This window comes from Lycorma delicatula, chromosome 5 (genome assembly GCF_047948215.1).
Source record: "Lycorma delicatula isolate Av1 chromosome 5, ASM4794821v1, whole genome shotgun sequence".
In the NCBI taxonomy this organism is placed as follows: domain Eukaryota; kingdom Metazoa; phylum Arthropoda; class Insecta; order Hemiptera; family Fulgoridae; genus Lycorma; species Lycorma delicatula.
In genome coordinates, this window is record NC_134459.1 from 16,556,314 (window position 1) to 16,579,707 (window position 23,394).

The window sequence follows — 23,394 nt, forward strand, 5'->3', positions numbered from 1 at the left end:
TCATCTATGCCGTTCATTGTTTCTTCTAAATCCTTTTTACTCTCGGCTAGAATTACTATATCATCAGCAAATCGTAGCATCTTTATCTTTTCACCTTGTACTGTTACTCCGAATCTAAATTGTTCTTTAACATCATTAACTGCTAGTTCCATGTAAAGATTAAAAAGTAACGGAGATAGGGAACATCCTTGTCAGACTCCCTTTCTTATTACGGGTTCTTTCTTATGTTCTTCAATTGTTATTGTTGCTGTTTGGTTCCTGTACATGTTAGCAATTGTTCTTCTATCTCTGTATTTGAAACCTAATTTTTTTAAAATGCTGAACATTTCATTCCAGTCTACGTTATCGAATGCCTTTTCTAGGTCTATAAACGCCAAGTATGTTGGTTTGTTTTTCTTTAATCTTCCTTCTACTATTAATCTGAGGCCTAAAAGTGCTTCCCTTGTCCGTATACTTTTCCTGAAACCAAATTGGTCTTCTCCTAACACTTCTTCCACTCTCCTCACAATTCTTCTGTATAGAATTCTAGTTAAGATTTTTGATGCATGACTAGTAGTTAAACTAATTGTTCTGTATTCTTCACATTTATCTGCCCCTGCTTTCTTTGGTATCATGACTATAACATTTTTTTTGAAGTCTGACGGAAATTCCCCTTTTTCATAAATATTACACACCAGTTTGTATAATCTATCAATCGCTTCCTCACCTGCACTGCGCAGTAATTCTACAGGTATTCCGTCTATTCCAGGAGCCTTTCTGCCTTTTAAATCTTTTAATGCTCTCTTAAATTCAGATCTCAGTATTTTTTCTCCCATTTCATCCTCCTCAACTTCCTCTTCTTCCTCTATAACACCATTTTCTAATTCATTTCCTCCGTATAATTCTTCAATATATTCCACCCATCTATCGACTTTACCTTTCGTATTATATATTGGTGTACCATCTTTGTTTAACACATTATTAGATTTTAATTTATGTACCCCAAAATTTTCCTTAACTTTCCTATATGCTCCCTCTATTTTACCAATGTTCATTTCTCTTTCCACTTCTGAACAGTTTTCTTTAATCCACTCTTCTTTCGCCAGTTTGCACTTCCTGTTTATAGCATTTGTTAATTGCCGATAGTTCCTTTTACTTTCATCACTAGCATTCTTATATTTTCTACGTTCATCCAGCAGCTGCAATATATCGTCTGAAACCCAAGGTTTTCTACCAGTTCTCTTTATTCCGCCTAAGTTTGCTTCTGCTGATTTAAGAATTTCCTTTTTAACATTCTCCCATTCTTCTTCTACATTTTCTACCTTAATTTTTTTACTCAGACCTCTTGCGATGTCCTCCTCAAAAAACTTCTTTACCTCCTCTTCCTCAAGCTTCTCTAAATCCCACCGATTCATCTGACACCTTTTCTTCAGGTTTTTAAACCCCAATCTACATTTCATTATCACCAAATTATGGTCGCTATCAATGTCTGCTCCAGGGTAAGTTTTGCAGTCAACTAGTTGATTTCTAAATCTTTGCTTAACCATGATATAATCTATCTGATACCTTGCAGTATCGCCTGGCTTTTGCCAAGAGTATATTCTTCTATTATGATTTTTAAAATGGGTGTTGGCAATTACTAAATTATACTTCGTGCAAAACTCTATAAGTCGTTCTCTTCTTGCCCAGCCCGTATTCACCCACTATATTTCCTTCCTTGCATTTTCCAATGCTTGCATTCCAATCTCCAACTCTTATTAAATTTTCATCTCCTTTTACGTGTTTAATTGCTTCATCAATCTCTTCGTATACACACTCTACCTCATCATCATCATGGGTGCTTGTAGGCATATAGATGTTAACAATCGTTGTCGGTTTTGGTTTTGATTTTATCCTTATTACAATGATTCTATCGCTATGCGTCTTGAAATACTCCACTCTCCTCCCTATCTTCTTGTTCATCATGAAACCTACTCATGCCTGCCCATTATTTGACGCTGAATTAATTACTCTAAAATCACCTTCTATTGCTTATGATATTAATTTGAAAGAGGCATACAATGTGATGAAAGATGTTCTTGAAAAAATAAATTGCAAAAAACATAGCTGGAACATATGGAGTGATTTGAAAGTTACAGCTATTTTTTTTGACATGCAATTAGGCTATACTAAGTAGATGTGTTTTCTTTGCGAATGGGTCAGTCGTGCTAGGGATAAACATTATATTACCATAGAATGGAAGAAACGAGACAACTTAACTCCAAATGGGAAAAATATTATTCATGAGCCCTTAATTGAACCCAAAAAATTATTTTTACCCCCTCGCCATATCAAGCTAGGACTAATGAAAAATGTTGTAAGAGCAATGAAGAAGGATAGTCCCAGATTTTTGTACATCAGGTAGAATGTAGGTGAAGGAAAAATTAAAGAAGGAATAATTGTTGGTCCTCAAATAAGACAGTTGGTCAAAGATGATGTATTAACTCAATGTTAAATAATGTAGAAAGTGCAGCATGGGCTTCATTTAAAGATGTTTACAAAAGTTTTCTTGGCAATCAAAAATCTGACAATTACCACGATATTGTTAATCAACTTCTTACTTCATACAGAGCTATGGGATGTAATATGTCTTTGAAAATACATTTCCTCCACTCACATCTGGATTTTTTCCCGGAAAACCTCAGAGATGTAAGTAACGAACACAGTGAACATTTCCACCAAGACATTTCGGTGATGGAAAGCTGCTATAAAGGGAAATGGAATACTAACATGCTAGCCTACTGTTGGGCATTAATTCGGGATGTGCCTGAGGCTATTTATAAAAGAAAAACAACAGCGAAATTATTCTAACACAGGTATGGCCATGCAAAATTATAAATTTTACAGATTACATCTCTGGTTTTTTTTTACAAATTTTTTCATGTAATCATTGTAAAATATCTTGATAGTATGCACGATTGACTGTTTCACATTGAGGCAAGAATTCAAAATGTATAATTCCAGTAAAATCAAAAAATGAGAGCATCACTTGGACATTGGATCAAGACTGATGTGCTTTCTTGGGGTCATTCAATGATTTTCTGAATGTGAGTGTCATCAGTTGAAGTCAAAGACCTTCTGGGTCAAAGATCATTTTCAGTTGACTGACGACCACTTTTAAGTAGTGAAAACCATTTGTAACATTGCAAACAACCCAGAGCATTATCTCTGTAGGCTTGTTTCAAAAGTTGAAACGTGTGAAAGTTTTCCCCAGTTTCATGCAAAATTTTTCTTCGTATCATTACACTCAAATAACAGTAACATGAAAACTAAACAAGATACTAACTATCCAAAAACATCTAGTTACAGAGGAGGTTAAGCAGAACACAATGCTGCCAACCACACATCAGCTAAATATCTCCGTTGGCACGCAATTAAGAATGTTCAGTTATTTTCTTGACAGACCTTGTATCTTATACTTTATTTTAATTTTAATTTTATTTATTTAGTTTCAATTTAGATCTCAATTTATTAGATTTAATATAAAATGAGAAACATCTTCTGTTCAAAGAACAACTAATAAATTTCATGACATTATTCTCAGATTATTTTAATTTTGATATTTAATACGATTGATTGCTTTCTTTCTCATAGGTTAGTTCAAAGCTGTGATTATTGTTTTCACAGTTTCTTTCTTTAATTTTAATACTGATTGAAATTTGTTGATCACTGATGGCAGATTAATCCAATGTTTATTTTCCAGTGGTATGACATTTTTCAAATAGCTGAAAAGTGTTTACCTTTTTCTCAACAAATTTTTATACTTCCTATTATAGACAAAGTTTACATTGTACAGTAAGTGTGATGCATGGAACATCTGTACTTATTTTGAAGGTTGACAACATTACTAATAAAATTTCAACGTTTTGTTATTTTTTGTCTCGTGTATGTCAAACAGTGATTTTGCTCAATCTGATAAATTGTCAGAATTGTGTTGGATTTACAGAAAAGATTTATATATATTTTTTTTAAATGGTATTTGGGGCATCATTATTTTTTTTTGTTTTTTTCTATAGGTACAAATGTGACAGTGAATGCTGTAAATCCTGGTGTAGTAGACACAGATTTGTTATGTCACATGAGTTACTATAAAAGTGTTCTGTCATTATTATTTGTTAAACCCGTCATGTGGCCGTTTATAAAGTCTCCACGTCAAGGCGCTTTACCTGTTTTATACGTTGCTCTTGATCCTGGACTAGAAAATGTATCTGGGAAGTGCTTTAAGTAAGTAACTAGGAGAAAATAAATGATTACTTATTAATTCATTGCATTATGTGCACATTACACAGAAATTAACCATTTATATTATCGTTATTAAAAAATATTAAATATACCAGAGTTATACACTTCTCATATATAATTTTTTTTTTTTTTAAGTAATAAAATTTGACTACATTTATCTGATATATGTGTATTTGCTCTTTTGTGTGCAAAATTATGTAATTATTGGTTCATAAAATCTTTCAATGGCCGATTGACCTCTATGCTGCACTTGTTTCAACTGACACTTAACAAAGCATATATTTGGAATTAACTATAATTAATAATGTGGGACAAAGCAAGTCTGAATCTATTCATTTATTGCCTGGAATTCCTTAACAGCTAGGAATCCAATAAAAACTGTAATGTACTTTGTAGTTTTTTAAAGCCCTAAGATGATGTGTCTGAAATAATTGGACAGGTTTTAAAAATATCCTTGAAGTGCTCATCTTAGAAGGCAGAAAATTATATTATACACAGCCTGGTGATAAGTACACTGATGGGTGAGAATTTTCACTTGTATTTTGCATTTTAAAATACAGAATATGGACTTATCTCATCTTAACTATGGACTTAGAAGGAGTTGTGAACTGACAAAATTGAAAGTGGGGAAGAAATGATCAAGAATAGGGAAAAAGGATGGATAATGAGAAAAGACAATGACAACCTAAAAAAAAAATTATAGAACAAAACAAATAAATATACCCTGAGCAAAGCTCTCAATCCCCTCTTCAGACAACATGCATTCTTCCTGCCTAAAATCATGTAGGAGAGGTCCATGCTATGGCAGTAACATTTATTAGCAGCTTACAAAATTTATTCATTTATTAGCAGGTAATTCAAAATTAGGTAAAGAATATTAGTAAAGAAATTAAAGTTGTAATAAAAATATTAGTTAAATAAAAATAATAGAATTAAATAAATTATTAATAAAATTATTTAGTGAAATTGAAATTTTTAAAGAATTAGGTAAAGTGATGGAAGACACACCATTTTTTAATTAAAATGAAATTAAATAATGGTAGGTGTTAGATATTAGAAAATGTGAATAAGAAAATAAGATTCACTATTTAATCAGTACATGAAGTTTATTATTGATTGATGCACAGTTTAACACTAAAATAATAATAATAGTAATAACACATTTATACTAGTTTGTAACTTATACAATAATGGTTATAATAGTTTAGAATTGTTTAAATTGCGTTTAGCAATGGTTTGTTCTTTAGAATGGTTTTCGTTTTCGACCTAATTCCCAGTGAAGAGGAGGTTGAAATTCTTCTTTGAAAAGCACCAATGCTTCAGGCAGCAGAGGTTTGTGATCCTTATTCCAGTTAATGTGTGTTGTAGAGTTGAGAGAGATATTCAATTGATCAGCGTCACCAAAAGTTTTGATACATATGTTGAAGACATTGCTATTGTTCTAGCCAGTTAACATTCAAATAAGCAGGTGTTCAAGGGATTAGGTCATTCAGGTCATTGGAAAGACCAGTGAGTGGCTGGTATTTGATACAAGCCTCATTCTTAATTAACACGGTTTCCACTTCATCATACAACAGAATATTAGTTCCCAGTACTCGTTTTAGGTGATTTTTTATGCATTTTATTCCCGCTTCCCATAGACCGCAAAAATGGGAAGATCTGGGAGGAATAAAATGCCACATTATACCATTAGCAGTGCAGAATGAATGCATCTGGTAAATGTGATCTTCGAAGACAAACATTTGTTTAGATTTGCAAAGTAAATTATTGTCAACAAAGTTGGTGCCGATATCAGAATAAATGTGTTGTAACATTACATCGTCTTGCTATCATCCTTTTGAGAGCTTCAATAAACTTCTTAGTACTCAGATTTGGAACCAATTCCAGATGTATAGTCTTGGTAGACACACAAATAAATAATGCCACATAAGCCTTTGTTGGTATAGATCTTCTTTGCATAACTTAACGAAACAGAAATGGAACACAGAAATCAATTCTACAATTTTCAAGGTTGCACTCTACAGGAAGGCAGATCTCCCATTAAATGTTGAATGGTCTTAGGACCAACTCTTCTGCAACAGAAGCAATTTCTAATGATTGATCGAGTCAGAATGTTACCATTAATTGGCCAGTATTTAGTTCTTACCGCTGCCAGGAGGGCTTGAGTTCCTGCATGTAAAGTATTCAAATGAGTTTGAAGTGCTACCAGCTTAGTAACTTGATGATCTGGCAGAAGTAATATAGGATGCTTGTGATCAGGAGAAATTAATGCGTTTTTTTAGCCTGTTTCAAACTCGACGTATTCCCTCTGTTTTTGTTTGGCTTGCTATTTTTGTTTAATCCATGTTATTTCAGCCTCAGACAAATCTCAAAAGTTAGATATCCAGTAAGTTTTGTTACTTGTTAGGATTTTTACAGTTCTTTACAAATCGCTGACATAAAGCTGTAATCTGCAGTAGTTTAGTACAGCTAGAAAATTTGTCAATTAATTCAGAGTATTTTACACCAATATTTGCACTATGTTTATCATTTGCCTTTCTTCGAGTTCTGGTTCAATTGTAATGGTTTCAATTGGCTGAGGCCAATCGTCTTGCTTGTTAGATAACCACAGAGTTCCATTCCACCAAAGATTACAACTTAGGAGAATTTCAGGTGAAGCAGATCGAGAAATGAAGTCAGCTGGATTATCCTGAGATCTTATGTGTTTCCATGTGCAAATTTTCGTCAGTTCATGAATTTTTGATACTTATTTCCTAACATATGTTTGCCAAGTTCTTGCAGGAGAGTTTAACCAATGCAATACAATGGTAAAACCAGTCCATAAAGTGATGCTTTCAGTGTTTATTAAATCTAAAGCCTTATGGGTTTTTTGGAGTAGCTCAGACAATAGTAATGCTCTACAGAGTTAGGAAATTAATTTTAGAGGAGCTACATGAGATTTAGAACATATTAATTTCACATTTACTTTCCCACCTTCTTCTATGGTTCTTATATAAAGACATGCTCCGTAAGCTTTCTCTGAAGCATCAGAGAATCCATTTATTTCGAATAATTGATTACATATTCTACTTAATATTTGTCTTTCAACAGTCAGTTGATTTAGAATTTGTAATGATTCTCTGTAGTTGTTCCATTTAATATGCAATGTATCAGGATTCTTTTGTTCCCAACCTAAGTCCTTTATGAGCCAGATTTCTTTCATAAGAAGCTTAGCGGTAATAACTATTGGTGAGACAATTCCAATTGGATCAAATAGTCGAGTTACGTCTGATAAAATAGGATGTTTAGTGACAACCTTAGGAGGATCGGGTAGGTTGACAATAAATCGAAAAGTATCTGTTGATTGTTGCAAATACAACCCGAGAGTTTTGATTGCCTTATTATCTGAATCTTCTATGACGAATCCTGATTCTATATGCTCCTTTGATATATTTTTCAAAATATATGGGTGGTTAGAGAACCATTTTCGCAGTTTGAAACTCCACTATTCAACAGATTAATTAGTTTTGAATGTACTTCGGTTACTTCATCTAGACAATTTCCTTCGGTTATGACGTTATCTATATAAAAATCTCTTTGAAGACAATCAGATGCTCTAGGAGATAAAGCGTTTCCTTCAACTAGTTGAAATAAACAACGGATCGCCAAAAGTGGAGCCAAAGCAATACCATAGGTAATGATCTTCACTCTGCATGTGTTAATTTTTTCATTTATATCATTACACTGTACAATTTGTTGAAAATGTCGTTAACTTTCATCTATTTATATTTTCTGTACATTTGTTTAATGTCTGCCATAAATACATAGGATGAGTACAAAATGATAGTAGTATAGTTATTAAATCATCCTGTATAGTTAGGCCTGTCATAAGGATATCGTCTGTCATAATACTGATTCGAGGTCTTAGCTGATGCGTCAAAAACAACGCGTAATCGAGTTGTAGAACTGGATTCTCTAATGATCGAATGATGATGTAAATAATAAGTGAATTCAGGCTCTCTCTCTTCAACTGCAGGTTCCATTTCATCATTTTCTAGGTATTGATAAAGAAAATCATCGTAACTTATCTTCAAATTTTTGTCTCTGTTGATTTTGCGCTCCAAAGAATAAAAAAATTTAATAGTGTGTTCCCTTGATCTTCCTAATAACGTCACAGGATCAGCAGAAAAAAGTAATTTGACAACAAATTTGCAATCTGACTGGCGTATAAAGTTGGATATATAATGTTGCTCACAAAAAGTAATGCTTGATCTTAAAAAGATTTACACTGTCATTGCTTGAAATCTCCTCAGTTTTCAAAAATGAGGCAAGGTCATCTAAATATTCATGCACAGCAGTACAAGTAGCAGTAAAAGACAAAGACATTTTTTGCCATGGTTTGATGCTATTTTGCCACTTGCGACCCAGCCAAAAATTGAATTTTATAAAGTTGGCAAATTCTTTCCGAGCTTGATTTGACCTTCTCGTAGAATATCGAAGAATATGCTTATACCAAACAGCACATCGACTTGTTTAGATTGAAAGAATTTGTCATCAGCTAATTCCATATCGTCTGGTATGTTTTAAGTTTCAGTTTACAGAGGACGTCAGTTAATCATTAACAGTTTTTCGTAAAACTAGCATTGATATATTTTCTTCGTAATCGTTCAATCTCGATTTAATTGTAGCATTGACTGAAACATTTGTTGACATTCCAGTGTGTCCAATTCTGGTGATAGATGCCAGGATTTGGATTGTTTAAGACCTAAAGCTTGATTAGAGGGAATGATTTGTGTAATGATTTGAAAAAGGAATGAACAATGTTAACGTAGTAAGTGGTCACTTAGTTAGAAATATATATTATTATTATCTTTTTATGACCGCATAGAATCACTTTAGTTAGTCCATTATTCAAGTCTCTGATGGGACTCATTGAACCTTGCGGTCCTCCCAGTACTTCATACGTTACGATCTTTGTGCCCTTTCTATTGTTGAAAATGTTCATGTTGTGAGTTTTTTCTCGTGAATGTGAAGCGAATGTTTTTTTTCTTGATTTTCTTGTTTAATTTTATCTTATCTGTGATGTCTTCTGGTGTAAGGATATTTTTTTTCAGATACTCTCATATTTCTCTGATCCATCTGCATCCTGTCTTAGTGTTTTTTGAGTCGTGATTGTACTGTACTAGCTGTTTCAGAACTCTTGAATCTTGCATCCTCGTGGTATGTCCAAAGAATTCTAATCTCCTCTTATGCATGGAATCAGTGTTCAGTTCTAACTCTTTGTATGAGACTTTGGGCACAGTCCCCCACTGCCCATCTTTCTGGTACTTTTAGAAATATATAAATATACTTTTTTTTTAACTTGGAGATAAATGCCCTTTATGACTGATCAGAAAAACTAAGCTTGTAAAGTTAAATTTTAGAAATGACATGCAAATGATGATTTTTTGTATATACTCACTTTTCCAAACTGTCAGTATGGTTTCACATAGCACACTGAATCATATCTCATGGAATTGTCTGAATTTCCTGAAAAGTGCACCCTTTATTACATTTGTTAATTACGTTGCATCTTTTTGTTTATCTTATAATACATTCTAACATGTTGTGTACAGTTTGTTTATGTAAACTTTTCCTTTAAGGTTTAGGATTTTTAAAAATCAGATACTCATGAAACATGTGTCTGAAAATCTCCATTATAGCCCTTAGCATAGGACCAGTAATTCTGTATTGTTGGAATCAAATTTATCTAGGATTTATTATAACTTTGCATAGTTCTGAAAAGACAAAGACGCAACATGGCAGTGTAGTATTCAAAATTAACAGATAACACACGTCCATTCTCTTCAAAAAAATTATCAAATTAAACTGGCCACTCCACATCATATCCAGAATGAAGGAGACATTTATGAAGTTGTCTTAAATTGTTTAGTAATCAATATCAAAAACTCAGGTTTTTACAAAACCAAACAGGAAAAAATATACTTCATTACTAATCACAAGAACAATGTTATCATTAAAAATTTCAAGTATGGTTCTGATGAAAGTCAATGGCAACTGAAATTGGATAAAAAGTTGAATTGATAAAACAATAAAACACCCTTTCCACATGAAACCTGACACCACCTACCTACAGTTATAACCAATCCAAAACAATCCCTCCCTGACTCTGTAATAATACAATGACATTTTACATTGCTCGTGTATAATTGATAGATGAAATTAGTCAGTAAAGTTAATGCTAGGTAATTAGAATGCTCTCTTCATTTATTTCATTTTGCTATACATATGTTTTGTAATATATTTAGAAATTCTTTTTAAAAAAATATACATTTAGAAACAGAATTGCAATGAGGAATTTATTTTTTCAAGGATGCTATTTCTAACTTATTTCATTTTGCTATGTACAGGTGTGTTAAATTAGTGTTTTTAATAAAAAAAGTTTTTATATAATCCCGATGAGTCTTTCCTTCTTATAACCTCACAATCATTGCAGGTGACAAGGAACATGATAAATGTTGCTGTAACCACTTAATTTGTTTTTGTTCTAAGTAATGATGAGGTGTACATGGAGAATGTGGTGTATGAAACTTTACTGCTTTTTCATTTCTGTAAAAAAAACAAAAGAAAAGAAACTGGTAAGGGGTTAACTACCAATACCGTAATATATATAAATATGTACATGAATTCCGGTTAATAGGACCACTGGGTTATTCAGGGCAGCCATTTAATTGGGCATTTTTGGTAAAACAGAAATATATTTTGTATAATTCATGCAAAATTACACCTGTTTAACAGTCCAAAATGCCGCTTGTAAGGCCCACTAGTTTGTTTGTTTCTTTCTTTTACTTCTAAAATATCACATTTTTATTAGTAATTTAAATCATATGTTGTATTGAGGGTTGTAACTTCCTTCTATCACTGGCCAGCCTGCATAGAACGTAGTGCATGGGGACACAGATGATATCATGCAGTTATGACAAAGCAAATGTTTTTACTTTCTTCATTGCGAGTCTGTTGTTCATTGTGTATGGTGCTGTCATTATTTTTTCTGTAATTATTTTTAATCACTTTTGCTTATTTTTTTTACTTTTGTTAATCATTTAATCTTTTTACTTTGAAGTATTAGTTAAGTTAAAAGTCTGTGTTTATCCAATCTGTCACCATACCACATAAAGACATGACATTGGCAGAAAGAATTGCATTGCTAAACAAAATAAAAAGTTATTCATCAAACACTGGTCAGCATAAACTTGCAGAACTTCTGGGAGCATCAAAAACTACAATAGCTTGGATTTTGCAGCAAGAAGAAACTCTTTGCAGTGAATGGTCTAACAAACGTGAAAGAGAAGGAACTATACTCTAAAAAGAAAACATGAAGGAAAGGATCCACTCGTTGAGAAAGCTTTAAATGAATGGTTTTCTACTGTCACTAGTTGATGAGTAAGTGTCCTATGTAAAAACAAAAAGCAGAAGAGCTTGCAAAATAATTGGGACACTGTGATTTCAAAGCAACAGACGGTTGGTTATCACATTGAAAATGAAGACATGAAATAAAATTTAAAGAAGCTCACGGTGAAAAGGCAAGTGCCGAATCTTGGAAGAGTTCTAAAGTTCCTCAAATAAAATAAATATTCACCTGATGAATCACAAGAATGAATAAGATGAAGACGAACCCAATGTCAAATGCCTATCTACACAACTGCAAAAAAATTCATTGACAAACTTCAGCAATATTTTATACAAGAATGGCAGTGAAGGAAGCCCACTAGAAGAACTATGAGTCTGTGCAAAATTAGTAGAATGCCAAGTATTAAAAGGTAGACGACAAAGCAAAATAAAAAACTTTTTTCAAAATTTTAAAGAAGTAAGACATTAAAATAGTTTTTTTATTTTACTGATCATAAATAGCAATCATTACTGTATTTTGTACTTCTATTTTGTTTATTAATTGTATTTTCACTTAGTTTTTTTTTAATTATGTAAGATTACAAAAACTATTCAGTAATGCATTGTACCAGAACAGTGGTTCTTTTTAAATGTAGTAGGCCTGTTTTTAAATATAGATATGTAATTTAAAAGGATAGTAAATAATGTATTGTATTTTATTAGACACTTATTGTACAGTAAAGTATTTAAATTCTTATTATGATGTAATTTATAGTTTTATTCATGTAATCTTAGTATTACAAATAAAACTCAGAATAGTAAATCACGAATTCAAATTTAATAATTAGAATACATCTGTATACCCTGTTTGTGCACAGCTCCTCATTTTTCATTAATATCGCTTGATAGGGCTACTTAGCCCCGGTCCCAAAGTGGTCTGATTATCCAGAATATACTGTATTGATTTTGTAATAAACAATACTCTTGTTCTTCAGGTGGTCATAACATAAAACACTATTAAATGAAAATGATGTAAAACAATTACATAAAATCTACTCTTTTCAATTGCTCTTGAAATTGATGATAATCATAATCTGAATTTGGGGTTCATAAGAAAAAAAATGAAACAACTTTTTAATTAATTTATTTTTTCTTGTTATTTAAATCCATAAATAATTTTTTATTATCAGTTGTACAACCCATCATGCCATACCACTGAAAACATGTACTTAATAATTTGATATACTAGAAGATAATGGTTGATGAGAAGCATGGCTTATTTATGATACAATTTCTAATTCCAAATCAAAACATAAAACTTCCTGATCGATTGAATCATCCTCCAAACCCCAATGGAAAGAATATCTTCCCTGAAACAAGTAACATTTATATCAAGTTGTAACATTGTGCAATTATTTGGCATTGTCAAGTAGAATATAATATTTACAAAAAATGCTATTTTCATCGTTTATACCCAACCACACTCTCCCAGATTCTCTGGGTTTCATTAGGAGAGATTTGGCAGGAGCTTAGGCTTGATACCCATTTCATTCTAGCTATTATGTTGTGTGGAAATATGTGGTCTATAAAAAGTGACAAGCTTGACTGGAATTTGAATCCAAAAATTTCCAGACAAGGTAACTTATTCTATCATATCAGAATACTAGGTAAGGCATGGGAAAGACAACGAACTATGTTTACTGTTCTAAAGATGAGCTAACCCAAAAGTGAAATGAAAATGGGAAATAATTAAAAGATAAGCATGAAAACGTTATATTTCAGTTCAATTAGATTTTTAATAAAGAATACTTTCCAAAAATACCTCAAATTTTTTTAGACAACGGTTTTTTCTTTCATTTGATGAACCGTGTGATTAGAATTAAGTCACCCCTTTTTTCTCAAAAAACTTGAATGATAATGTACTTGAAATAATAGAATTAAAAACAATATAGTACAGCATGTTTTAATAGTAAATGCTCTTATATAAAGTACTGAAGGTGAATCAATTTCTTTAATTCCCATCATTTTATTAAAAAGAGAATAAAGTACTCTATTAGTTTACAAGAGATTACAGCTGTTAAATTGCTAATAAAACATGAACAGTGGGAAAGTGTTGCGAAATGTGGTACAAATCGTGCCACTAGGTTGCAGTACTCGATAGTACTAGGTTGTGTACAAAAAATTGTACACTACTATACTATACTATGTACACTATTCTACACAATAAGAAATTTAAAAAATGTATGTTTGTTCTAGAAAGGCAATAAAATTTAATTATAATCCATAAGATAACAATTGGTTATTCATAAAAAAAAAATAAAAGAATAATCTAACAAAATGCAGTGGTATCCAAAAAAATTACATTGAAATTGTAAACTGTATGGTAAAAGTCTTGCAAATAACAAAATGATACTGATATCAAAAAAGGGTGAGAGACTACATTTCTATTATCAAAAATCTGTTATTAATTTAGAATTTTGTTTATAAAAAATGCTTGTTAAATATATAGACAATAGATATACAATAATAGATAATAAATAACGTGAATAACAAAAATTGAAAAATTTGTAACAAAACTCTTACCGGCCTGATTTCATTTATTAAACGACGAATAATCATAAGAATTGTATTATTTCTGCAAATGTGATATGTATTATGTGTAATGTGATTGCATCGTTTTATCATAACACATTCAGAATGTCAAAGAAACTACGCTAAATTGTATTTTTATATATAAAAAGTACGGTAATTAAAGAAGCAAGACTAGATAAACAAATAATCAATGCATGTTTCTAAAAAAAGATCAAAATGTGAAAGAAAGTAATGCAAAACAAATTTACTTGGTTTTTTTTCTATTTATATCCTTTAGTAAATACATTGCGTTAAAACATACATTCAATGAAAAAACCAAATTTTCATCACGTTGAAAAGTTAAAAAGTTGAAATAATGTTTAAAATTTAAAATAAAGACAATATGATGAATTGTAGTGAAATAATAGGTAAATATTACTTTCAAAACAAATATGTAATTGAAGAAAAGATGTTGAAACACTAATAAGTCAACATGCGTATAAACGCTAATAGATGATAAATTTGTGACAGCAAATTTATAATTGTCAACTTTAATAAAAATTGTGACAGTGACTTTATACTACCCCTGCTAATTATATGAGTTTGTTTAATAAATGAAATCGGGCCAGTAAGAGTTTTGTAACAAATTTTTCTATGTTTTGTTATTATATGAAACGCTTGAACATTTTTTATTATCTACTATTGTATATCTATTGTCTATATATTTAGCATTTATTTTTTTTTAAACAAAATTCTAAATTAATAACAGATTTTGATAATAGAAATTTAATTTCTCACCTGTTTTGATATCAGTTTCATTTTATCTGTGAGACTCTTATCATACAGTTTGAAATTTCATTGTAATTTTTTTGGATAGGCTACATAATGTTTAGAATGAAATTTGTAAGATCTAAGATATTTCATAGATACAAAAGCATTTCTGACTACATTCTTTTTTTTCAAAATACCTCTATTGATTCTTCTATAAATTTAAAAGCAGTGAGACCTAACTTCCCTTTTTTTGAATCAGAGCTTCCTTTTCATATTTTTTTACCTTACCAGAGTATTCTTCTTTCTTTATATTTCAACCAGCTTTTTATTAAAATACATTTGAAACATTTATTTTCTTGTTTATTATAAAGTCTCTTCATCAGACACACAAATATATGTATTCTTCTATTACACACTCAGTACCAAGTTTGCTAATTTACTACCAGCATTTTTTTTTTGTCACAGTTTATAGATATTACACCATTCCACTATAAAATATATTTTAGCAGAGTACATACCTCAGGATAATTTTTTGTGACGTCAAATGAATCCTTGTAGGTAAAAGTTTCTCCTGACGCCAATGGCAATAGTGCTTTATCGCCATTAGGTAAATATACCTCGTCTAAACGTAGAATGAATTTTTCATTTAACTGGACAGGATATATACCATAATGAGAATTTTCAAGAATTCCTCTGGTTTCTATAAAGCTAATTTTATCCTCTGAAAAATAAAATGAAAATTTAGAGAACATTTTAATAGATCACTTTTCTACAAGTGTAATGTTACTATGGCAAAGATAAATTTTGATTGATTCTTAGTGTAATTATGAGTATTTATGACAGTACCATTCAAACTGAAGTAACTGTAAAACTGTACTGAACTCTTACATTTCTATTTCTGGAATTCTTTGTGGAAGGGGAAAAATTCTTTAGATTAGAAAGATTTTTCTTGCAGAAAATATGAACTAACTATTCATAGTTGTGCAAACCACAGCATGCTGAGATTCATTTCAAATGGATCATTTCACTTAACATTTAACATACTAACACTTAATGCGTAAAGCAACAGATATATGTGATGTGTATAGTAAGTACTTTATTTAAAATTTATTATAGTTTTAAATGACAAATTTATATATACTTTTAATTATGCATTAAAATTAATTGTAAAAAATATCAGATTATTTTATTAACTTGAAATGGATACAACTTTCAAAAGAAATATCTGAAATAATAGTAACAGTCATATTTATTGAAAGACAGTGAGTGAATATGAATAGTTTATTTAAAGGATGCATATGTATGAATTTTTTTCAGTATGAAGAAAATACCAAAAAAAAAGAGAATCATTCTCTGTATATAAGTGGACTGACAGTGCTGCCCTCTCCTGCTAGGTATGTTTACTAGACACTCTCTGCTCAGTTGGCTAGGTAGCGTTCATGAAAAACATTGCAGCAGACAGATTAATTATTTTCTTAAACCCCTCCCAATGCTCTCAGCAATTTTGCGATGACAAACTTTAAGGACAACTTTTCAACATCAAGTTTTGTTTCCTGTTAAAGAATACAGCGGCAGAAACAGTTTCAGTACATCAGAAAACTATAAAGCAGGCAAGAATTTATGAGTAGTTTGCCTGATTCAAAAGTGGCCTTTCGTAGATTAACCCCTTCAATGTCTAGAAGAAACGAAAATGTTAAAAAGTATGTGATGCTATCATGTTTGATCATCACAGAACAGTCAACAAATTGAAGGAAATAACTGGAATTCCTGGAGTTCATGCCAAGGAATCCTAAATGAAGATTTGAACTGTTTGACTGCTTTACAATGACCAGATGAATAACCATCAGAAATTTTGGTAGGAATTGAAAAAAACAGGCACAAACTGACCTGGATTTTTTGTCAAAAGTAATAATAGGGGATAAATCTTTGTATGACGGCTTTGACCCTGAAAAAAACAGCAGTCAGAAGGCAGCTTCATTGCCCAGGCCAAAAAAAAGCACGGCAAGTGAAATCAAATGTGAAATGCATGATGGTTTGTTTTTTGATATCAAAGGAGTTTTTTACACTGAATTTGTTCTTCAGGGCACCACAGTGAATTAGCATTACTATTTGTAAGTGCTGAAGCGATTTTGTGAGGCAGTGAGAAAAAATTACCTGAGTTGTGGCAATCAAGGGACTGGCTGATATATCATAATGTGTTGCGCACACAGTGTTGAAAATCCACAAGTTTTTGATGAAAAACGATATAACAGTTTCTCATCCCCCTTACTAGCCCCCTGCAACTTCTCCTTATTCCCAAGAATAAAGAAAAACCTAAAGGGAGAGCATTTTCAGGACCTACAAGAGGTTAAAAAAAATTGCTGGAGGCTTTAACAGCATTAGTACAAACAATATAAAAAATGTTTCAAACAGTGGAAAAACCATTGGAACAAGTGCATTTCATCTAATAGACAGTAATTTGTAGAGGATTGATGTTTTCAAGGTGTTATCTTAAATAAAATAAAATAATTAATTCTTGTTTTTTTGGTGTAGTCCCTCTACATTAACTGTCTTATAAACCTGTCTTATAAACATAAAACATAATAAAAACTGGTCTATTCACCTTAGAAAGGTATAACGTCAATTCCTACAAAAGTTGTTGTAAATATTTTGGACTTTTATATATTTTCAAATGTTATGGTTGAATATAACCAGAATGAGCAGTCTTCTAAAAAAAATTTTGTTTGCAAAAAGGATCTCAGAAATCCTGAAAATGTTTTTAATTAAGTTGTATTTTATTCACAATTAAATTAAATACTCTTAAAATTAGTTTATAGTTTGTTTGTCTGATTAGTACACAATTTAGCAAGTTAAAAAAGTAGCAAAACTACTTTTTTCAGTTGCAAAGTAACAGAAGGGAACAGATAAAATTTCAACTTCTGCATCTAAGCAGATTGCATATTTATCTACTAATTAAATGAATACAAGATTTTATCAAATGCACTAGCTTGTTTCATTTTTGAATAATGATGAAATGTTCTGGCCCCTGGCTGGGAATTAAACCTAAACAGTTGAATGAGGAACCACCATAATATCTAGTGCACAAGTTGGTTAGGCAGTTAAGGATAGTTGTTTTAATTATAATAATTATTATGTAGGACTTAACTGATCAGTAGAAGCTAGTATTGCAGGCTATTGTACCATGGCTCTGAATTTTGTTCTTAGTATTAATAATATCAGCAGTAATAATTGCTCATAGTATTCATAATATGTAAGATTTTCCAAGCAGTAAATCTTAAACGGTGTGTTAGTATACAAGACAGTTTAAGGAAACTGTCTTGTGTGTTAAATCCATGTAAAATTTATACAAAAATCATTCTTTGACTGCTATTGTTTTACCAATATTCAAGTTAGAAATAAATTTTGACTAAAATTAAATTTTATATGGTCAGTTATTTTTTTAACATAATAAATTTTGTAATAAATAATAAATTTTAAATACATAATAAATCATAATAAATTTTAAATACAGTCATGGCATTCATCTGACTCATGGAAATAACAATCACAGAATGTTGCTATTTTCAGTCTTAGAAAGACATTTTAATTAAAACCAATTTGAGTTCCAAAAACATATCTGTACCCTAGGATTAATTTTGTAAAACAGACTGAAGAAAAACAAATTTTGAAACATTGTTTCATCATAGTATCATTTTACATATTGTACTTTACATTTATTACAATTATTTACATTTATTTTACAATTTGATTTTTTTGAATACTTATACTATTTTTACTTTTTTGAAGACATTTTATAATATGGGATGAAATACAATATTTAAAATTTTGTGGAATATAAAATTTAAAAAGAGGGGGAAAATGTTATTTATAAATTATATAACAAAATCAAGTAGCTGTAATTAGAGTAGAAATGAAGAAAAGTGTGTAAAGAACTAAGACAAGGATATAGATGACAGTAAAATGAAAATCCAAGATTCTTATCTTAACATCTTAATATTATAAGTTGATGGTATTGATGCTTTACATGAAACTAAAATAAAACTATTTAAAAGAAATATTGACTGCAAAATGGAATAGATTCATTCATAAGACAGAATTTTATTTTTAAAGATAGATAAAAGCTACATATAGATAGAAAAGCTAAAGATAGATTGAAAATTACATGGGCTAACAAAGTTTGAAACTAATTTTTAAGAATAATAATTTTTTTAAGAATTAGAACAGATAAAAAAGTCATCTCTACAGTTTTTGGGAATTTTCTTTCCTGGACAAACTAGTATAAAATTCTTATTCAATTGGTAATAAATAATTTATTATAATTTCAGTTGATTTTATTTTAATAAGGAAGCCACTTACTAGTTTCAAACTCAATAGTAAGAGTAACCGTAGTGTCCCTCTTCAAGGTGCATATGATACCAGCTTTTTTTTCCCATTTATTACAATTAACATTAGTTGTTACTTTCCGTGGTCTTATAGCACCAGCTGTTTAATCAAAATAGAATCCAAATATTAGTATATGTATTAAATAATATTATTAATATAAATATGTATTAAATATTACTAAATATAAATTATCATACATTAAAGAAATATAAAATTATATTTAAAAACCTCCCTACTATATTTTTTAATTTTAATATTCTGGTTTTTGTCTTTGCTGTATAACGTAGTTTCACACAAAGAGCCTTATTCTTTTAGTACTTAATCTTATAATAATTAATAGTATTACAAAATGACTCATTCTTATTTGGTTAGAAATTAATTATTAAGGATTAACAGTATTATTTTTCCGCGTATTTCAAATTTTTACTTTGTATTTATAATTGCATACTGTGGAATTTTCGCTTACGGTGTCTTTTATTGTTCATTTAACTGCATAACAAAACGTAATGTCTTATAATTGTTACGTTAAATAAGTCACTTTTAAATAAATTGTACTTCTTCCTTTGAAAACCTTTTTGAATTAATTATTAGCACTTCAGTGGAGTTTCTGTTTTTAACGATGACCAGTTTTGCTAATGATGCCCATCTGTAAGAGATTAGGAAACCTCTTAAGTATGTAATTGAATTATAAATTCATTATAGGTTGTGTTCATTCATTTAATGTGTTGTAAGATTAAATAGAAAAAAAAATTAAATGATCTAGAAAGCAGAATTATGTTCTCTTGTTTTAATATTTAATTTCTTTTTATTTTCCTTTTTGTCACACTACATTTATTTTATTTTCAGATTTAATTTCTCCTTTACCAATAATTCATACAACTGGTTACTTCTAATAATTAATTCCTAGTTTTAATAAAAAATATGAGTTTGGTTTCTTGTACGGTTTCTAATACTCAAAGTTTTCTTTGAGTATTCAAAGTATATTTCTTTGCTGCTTCTTCCAATACAAATTAAAAATTATGAATAATAGATAATAAATGAAGAATATTTTCTACCTGTCATTACATTCTCTTATAAATATAAATATTATTCTGCTATAACTTAGAAGCATAATATGTTAATATATACTGCAGTAGTTCTCACATATATATGAAATTGCTTTCTTTGATAAGGTATCTCAGGTACTTCTATGTCTCAAGTATTTAATTTCTAATAATGTGCAAAATCTGATAACTACACTTCTTCCATACAACATAAAAATAATACATCATTAATTCCTAAGGCCAAATCGCTATGGAAAGGCCAAATTGCTTGAAAAATGACCAGAATATAAAAAAAGGCTACACAAAGTGATTTTTTTTTTCATGATAATGCACTATCACATGCAGCAGTACAACATAACAGATCAAGGAAACAGTTGTGACATTCAGTTGAAATACTTTCGCATGCGGCTTACTCACCTGACTTGGCTCTGTCCGACTACTATTTATTTTCATGGATGGGACACGCACTTGCTGAGTAGCGCTTCACTTCTCATGAAAGTGTACGAAAATGGCTCGATGACTGGTTTGCCTCAAAAAAATAACTTTTTTTTTGGCGTGGCATTCATAAATTGTCAGAAAGGTGGGAGAAATGTATAAATAGTGATGGACACTATTTCGAATAAAATATTTTTTATCATTTTCATACAATAAACGTGTATTTTCTATACAAAAATTCTGGTTTCATATTTACACACTTTGTATATACATTTTTATATATATATATATATATATATTATATAATGTATGATGCGAATCAAATTCATGAAAACACTTCTTAACAGAAGTGTTACATAACTGCATAACTGTAATGATCCTATTTCAATAATTCTGTACTTCGGGTTGATCTATTAAATATAAATTAATTTGTATTGGTACAGAGGAGTATGGTTATTAAAAGAATTGGTTTTAAAAAAATAATTCTACAATTATTAAATATTATGTATATAAAATAAATAAAACATGCAAATAAAAATTTAAATACAATTGTAAATTTTGCTAATCTATTATTTTATAATAATAAACCATACTAACTATTAGAAATATATTAACTTATCAGAAGTAAAGTATACTGATTATAAGTCAGAAATGAGCATGATGAGTATTTAAAATTAAATAAAATGCTTGCTGAAATAATGATTTCACATGTGTTCTCTTTTATTAAGATAAATAATTATTAGATATACTGTAACTATATATTTTTGTCTTGTTCTTGATTTTTATTTTGTGAAATTATAAGCAGAGAGATTTTGCTATGTTTATAAATTTGATAATATTATTACATTCTTTAATATAATATAGAATGTTCTGAATTTTATACAGCACCTATATTTATGATTAGTAAAGAATAAATATAGGTGTTGCGTATAAATTTTGCAATTACTATAAAATAAGTAGGTAGTTTTAAATAATTACTGACCTCTACATTTCTTGACATCCATTGCAGTTGTTGGCAGAATTATGCCAAGTAGTAATGTAAAGAAAAATGCACTGGTCGTTCTTGAACAAATCATCTTTAGACAAGGTTACAGTAAAAGAATATTGAAAACTGGAAAATCCTCTGTATAATGTATTACGTTTAGAAAGTAACGCAGAATGATCCTAACATGCTGAACAAATCCTTATATAGTAAACTGATGTCCCTATGATAAATGTGGTTTTCCATATTTTCAAACATTACTGTTCTGTTTTTTCCGTCACACCTGCACATAAAGGCTTACTTTTTTTTTTTTTTTGCTGTTACATCATGCTTGTTGCTAACCATCTTTGTTTCTTTAATATTTGTTTTTGTATTCGCTTCTAAACAAAATAAAATAAACTTGAAAAAAATTAAATTGAATTTTAAGAAATGCTATTAAAAGTAAAAAATAATACTTTTTAAAATATTCTTTAAATTCTAACTTTTTAAAGTCCATACAAAATTAAAACACTAAAACTTAGTAGCCCTTTATTTGACACTCCTAAAAACTGAGGATTTATAAATTTTATTTTTATTGTTTTTAACTAAAAACTTACTTTATTATGCTTTCCTAATTGAGACCAGTATATCAATGGAATTATTTTCAGCCTCATAGAGAAAAAGATACTTTTTTTGTGAAAATATCTGAAAACACTGTCAATTGAGGTATTCTCAATTGTTTCATGATATCAGTTGAGATAGATTGGCTCAGTAGTTTATTGATTTAGATGAACGTTAGAACAAATTAAAAAATTAACTTATTTTGTTATCTGGGGCAAAATTATAATGAATACGTGATTTGTTTGTTTATTTTAATATAATAAAGCTTCTCATAATGGAGGCAGAACATACTCCAAAAATGGGAAAATTCCAGATAATAAAAAACAGCATTTTTTCTGTTGCCCACAAAGCAAGATTTCTGTGTTTTATTAGATGACAAGTTCTGGTGGGATAATCAAATTAATTTTGTTAGTAACAAAATTGTACTGTTTTGCTATTAAAGGCCTCAATAAAATGCTAAATTTGTCATCATTATTAAATATTTATAATGCCTACATAGTCCAATTTTGAAATAATATATCATCTTATGAGCTCCACCAAAAAGTCAGGATAAGTTAAAGTACAAAAATGAGCTGTTAAATCATTATCTGGCCCCTATAAGTATGAACCGTGTAGAGCAATATTTAAAAAACCAAATATATTAATTTATCCTTGGTGTTTATATTTCTGAATGTACAATCTTTGCTAGAAAGAATTGTAACTTACGCTTAAAAAATAGCAATATTCACCTTTACCAAACCAGACAAGAACATTTTTGTGTTATGCAACACAATATGAGGAAAGGACTTAAAATACTTTTGTTTAATTTTTAATAAATTGCAGAACCCCCACCAATTTATTTAAAATTCAATTAAAACATTTTTCTTTTGTATAAATAATATTATTCTATTGAATTTTTAAGTCGTACTAATTAAAAAGAAACAAAGAATTCTATTTATCTGCATCCCATTCAACATTTACGTAAATATAATTTCATAATTT

At 29.9% G+C, this 23,394-nt stretch overlaps 2 protein-coding genes across 3 annotated transcripts in view; one reads left to right on the forward strand and one right to left on the reverse strand.

Moving 5' to 3' along the window:
- The window catches only part of LOC142325835 (retinol dehydrogenase 14-like), a 69,203-nt gene that overhangs the window by 32,411 nt on the left and 13,398 nt on the right, over positions 1-23,394 (forward strand). The window lies entirely within an intron of this gene.
- LOC142324749 (uncharacterized) lies at positions 12,757-22,011 on the reverse strand. The gene is made up of 4 exons (XM_075365687.1): positions 21,814-22,011; positions 19,327-19,452; positions 15,489-15,691; positions 12,757-12,998 (listed from the first exon to the last, which is right to left on the reverse strand). The coding sequence occupies exons 1-4, from the start codon at positions 21,905-21,907 to the stop codon at positions 12,909-12,911; spliced, it is 513 nt and encodes a 170-aa protein (XP_075221802.1). The 5' UTR covers positions 21,908-22,011; the 3' UTR covers positions 12,757-12,908.

Coding starts and splice junctions, on each gene's coding strand:
- LOC142324749 (XM_075365687.1), bottom strand. CDS start 21,907: ATGATTTGTTCAAGAACGACCAGTGCATTTTTCTTTACATTACTACTT. Junction 19,453..21,813: donor GGATGTCAAGAAATGTAGAG/GTCAGTAATTAT, acceptor TTGATTAAACAG/CTGGTGCTATAAGACCACGG. Junction 15,692..19,326: donor TACTATTGAGTTTGAAACTA/GTAAGTGGCTTC, acceptor TTTATTTTTCAG/AGGATAAAATTAGCTTTATA.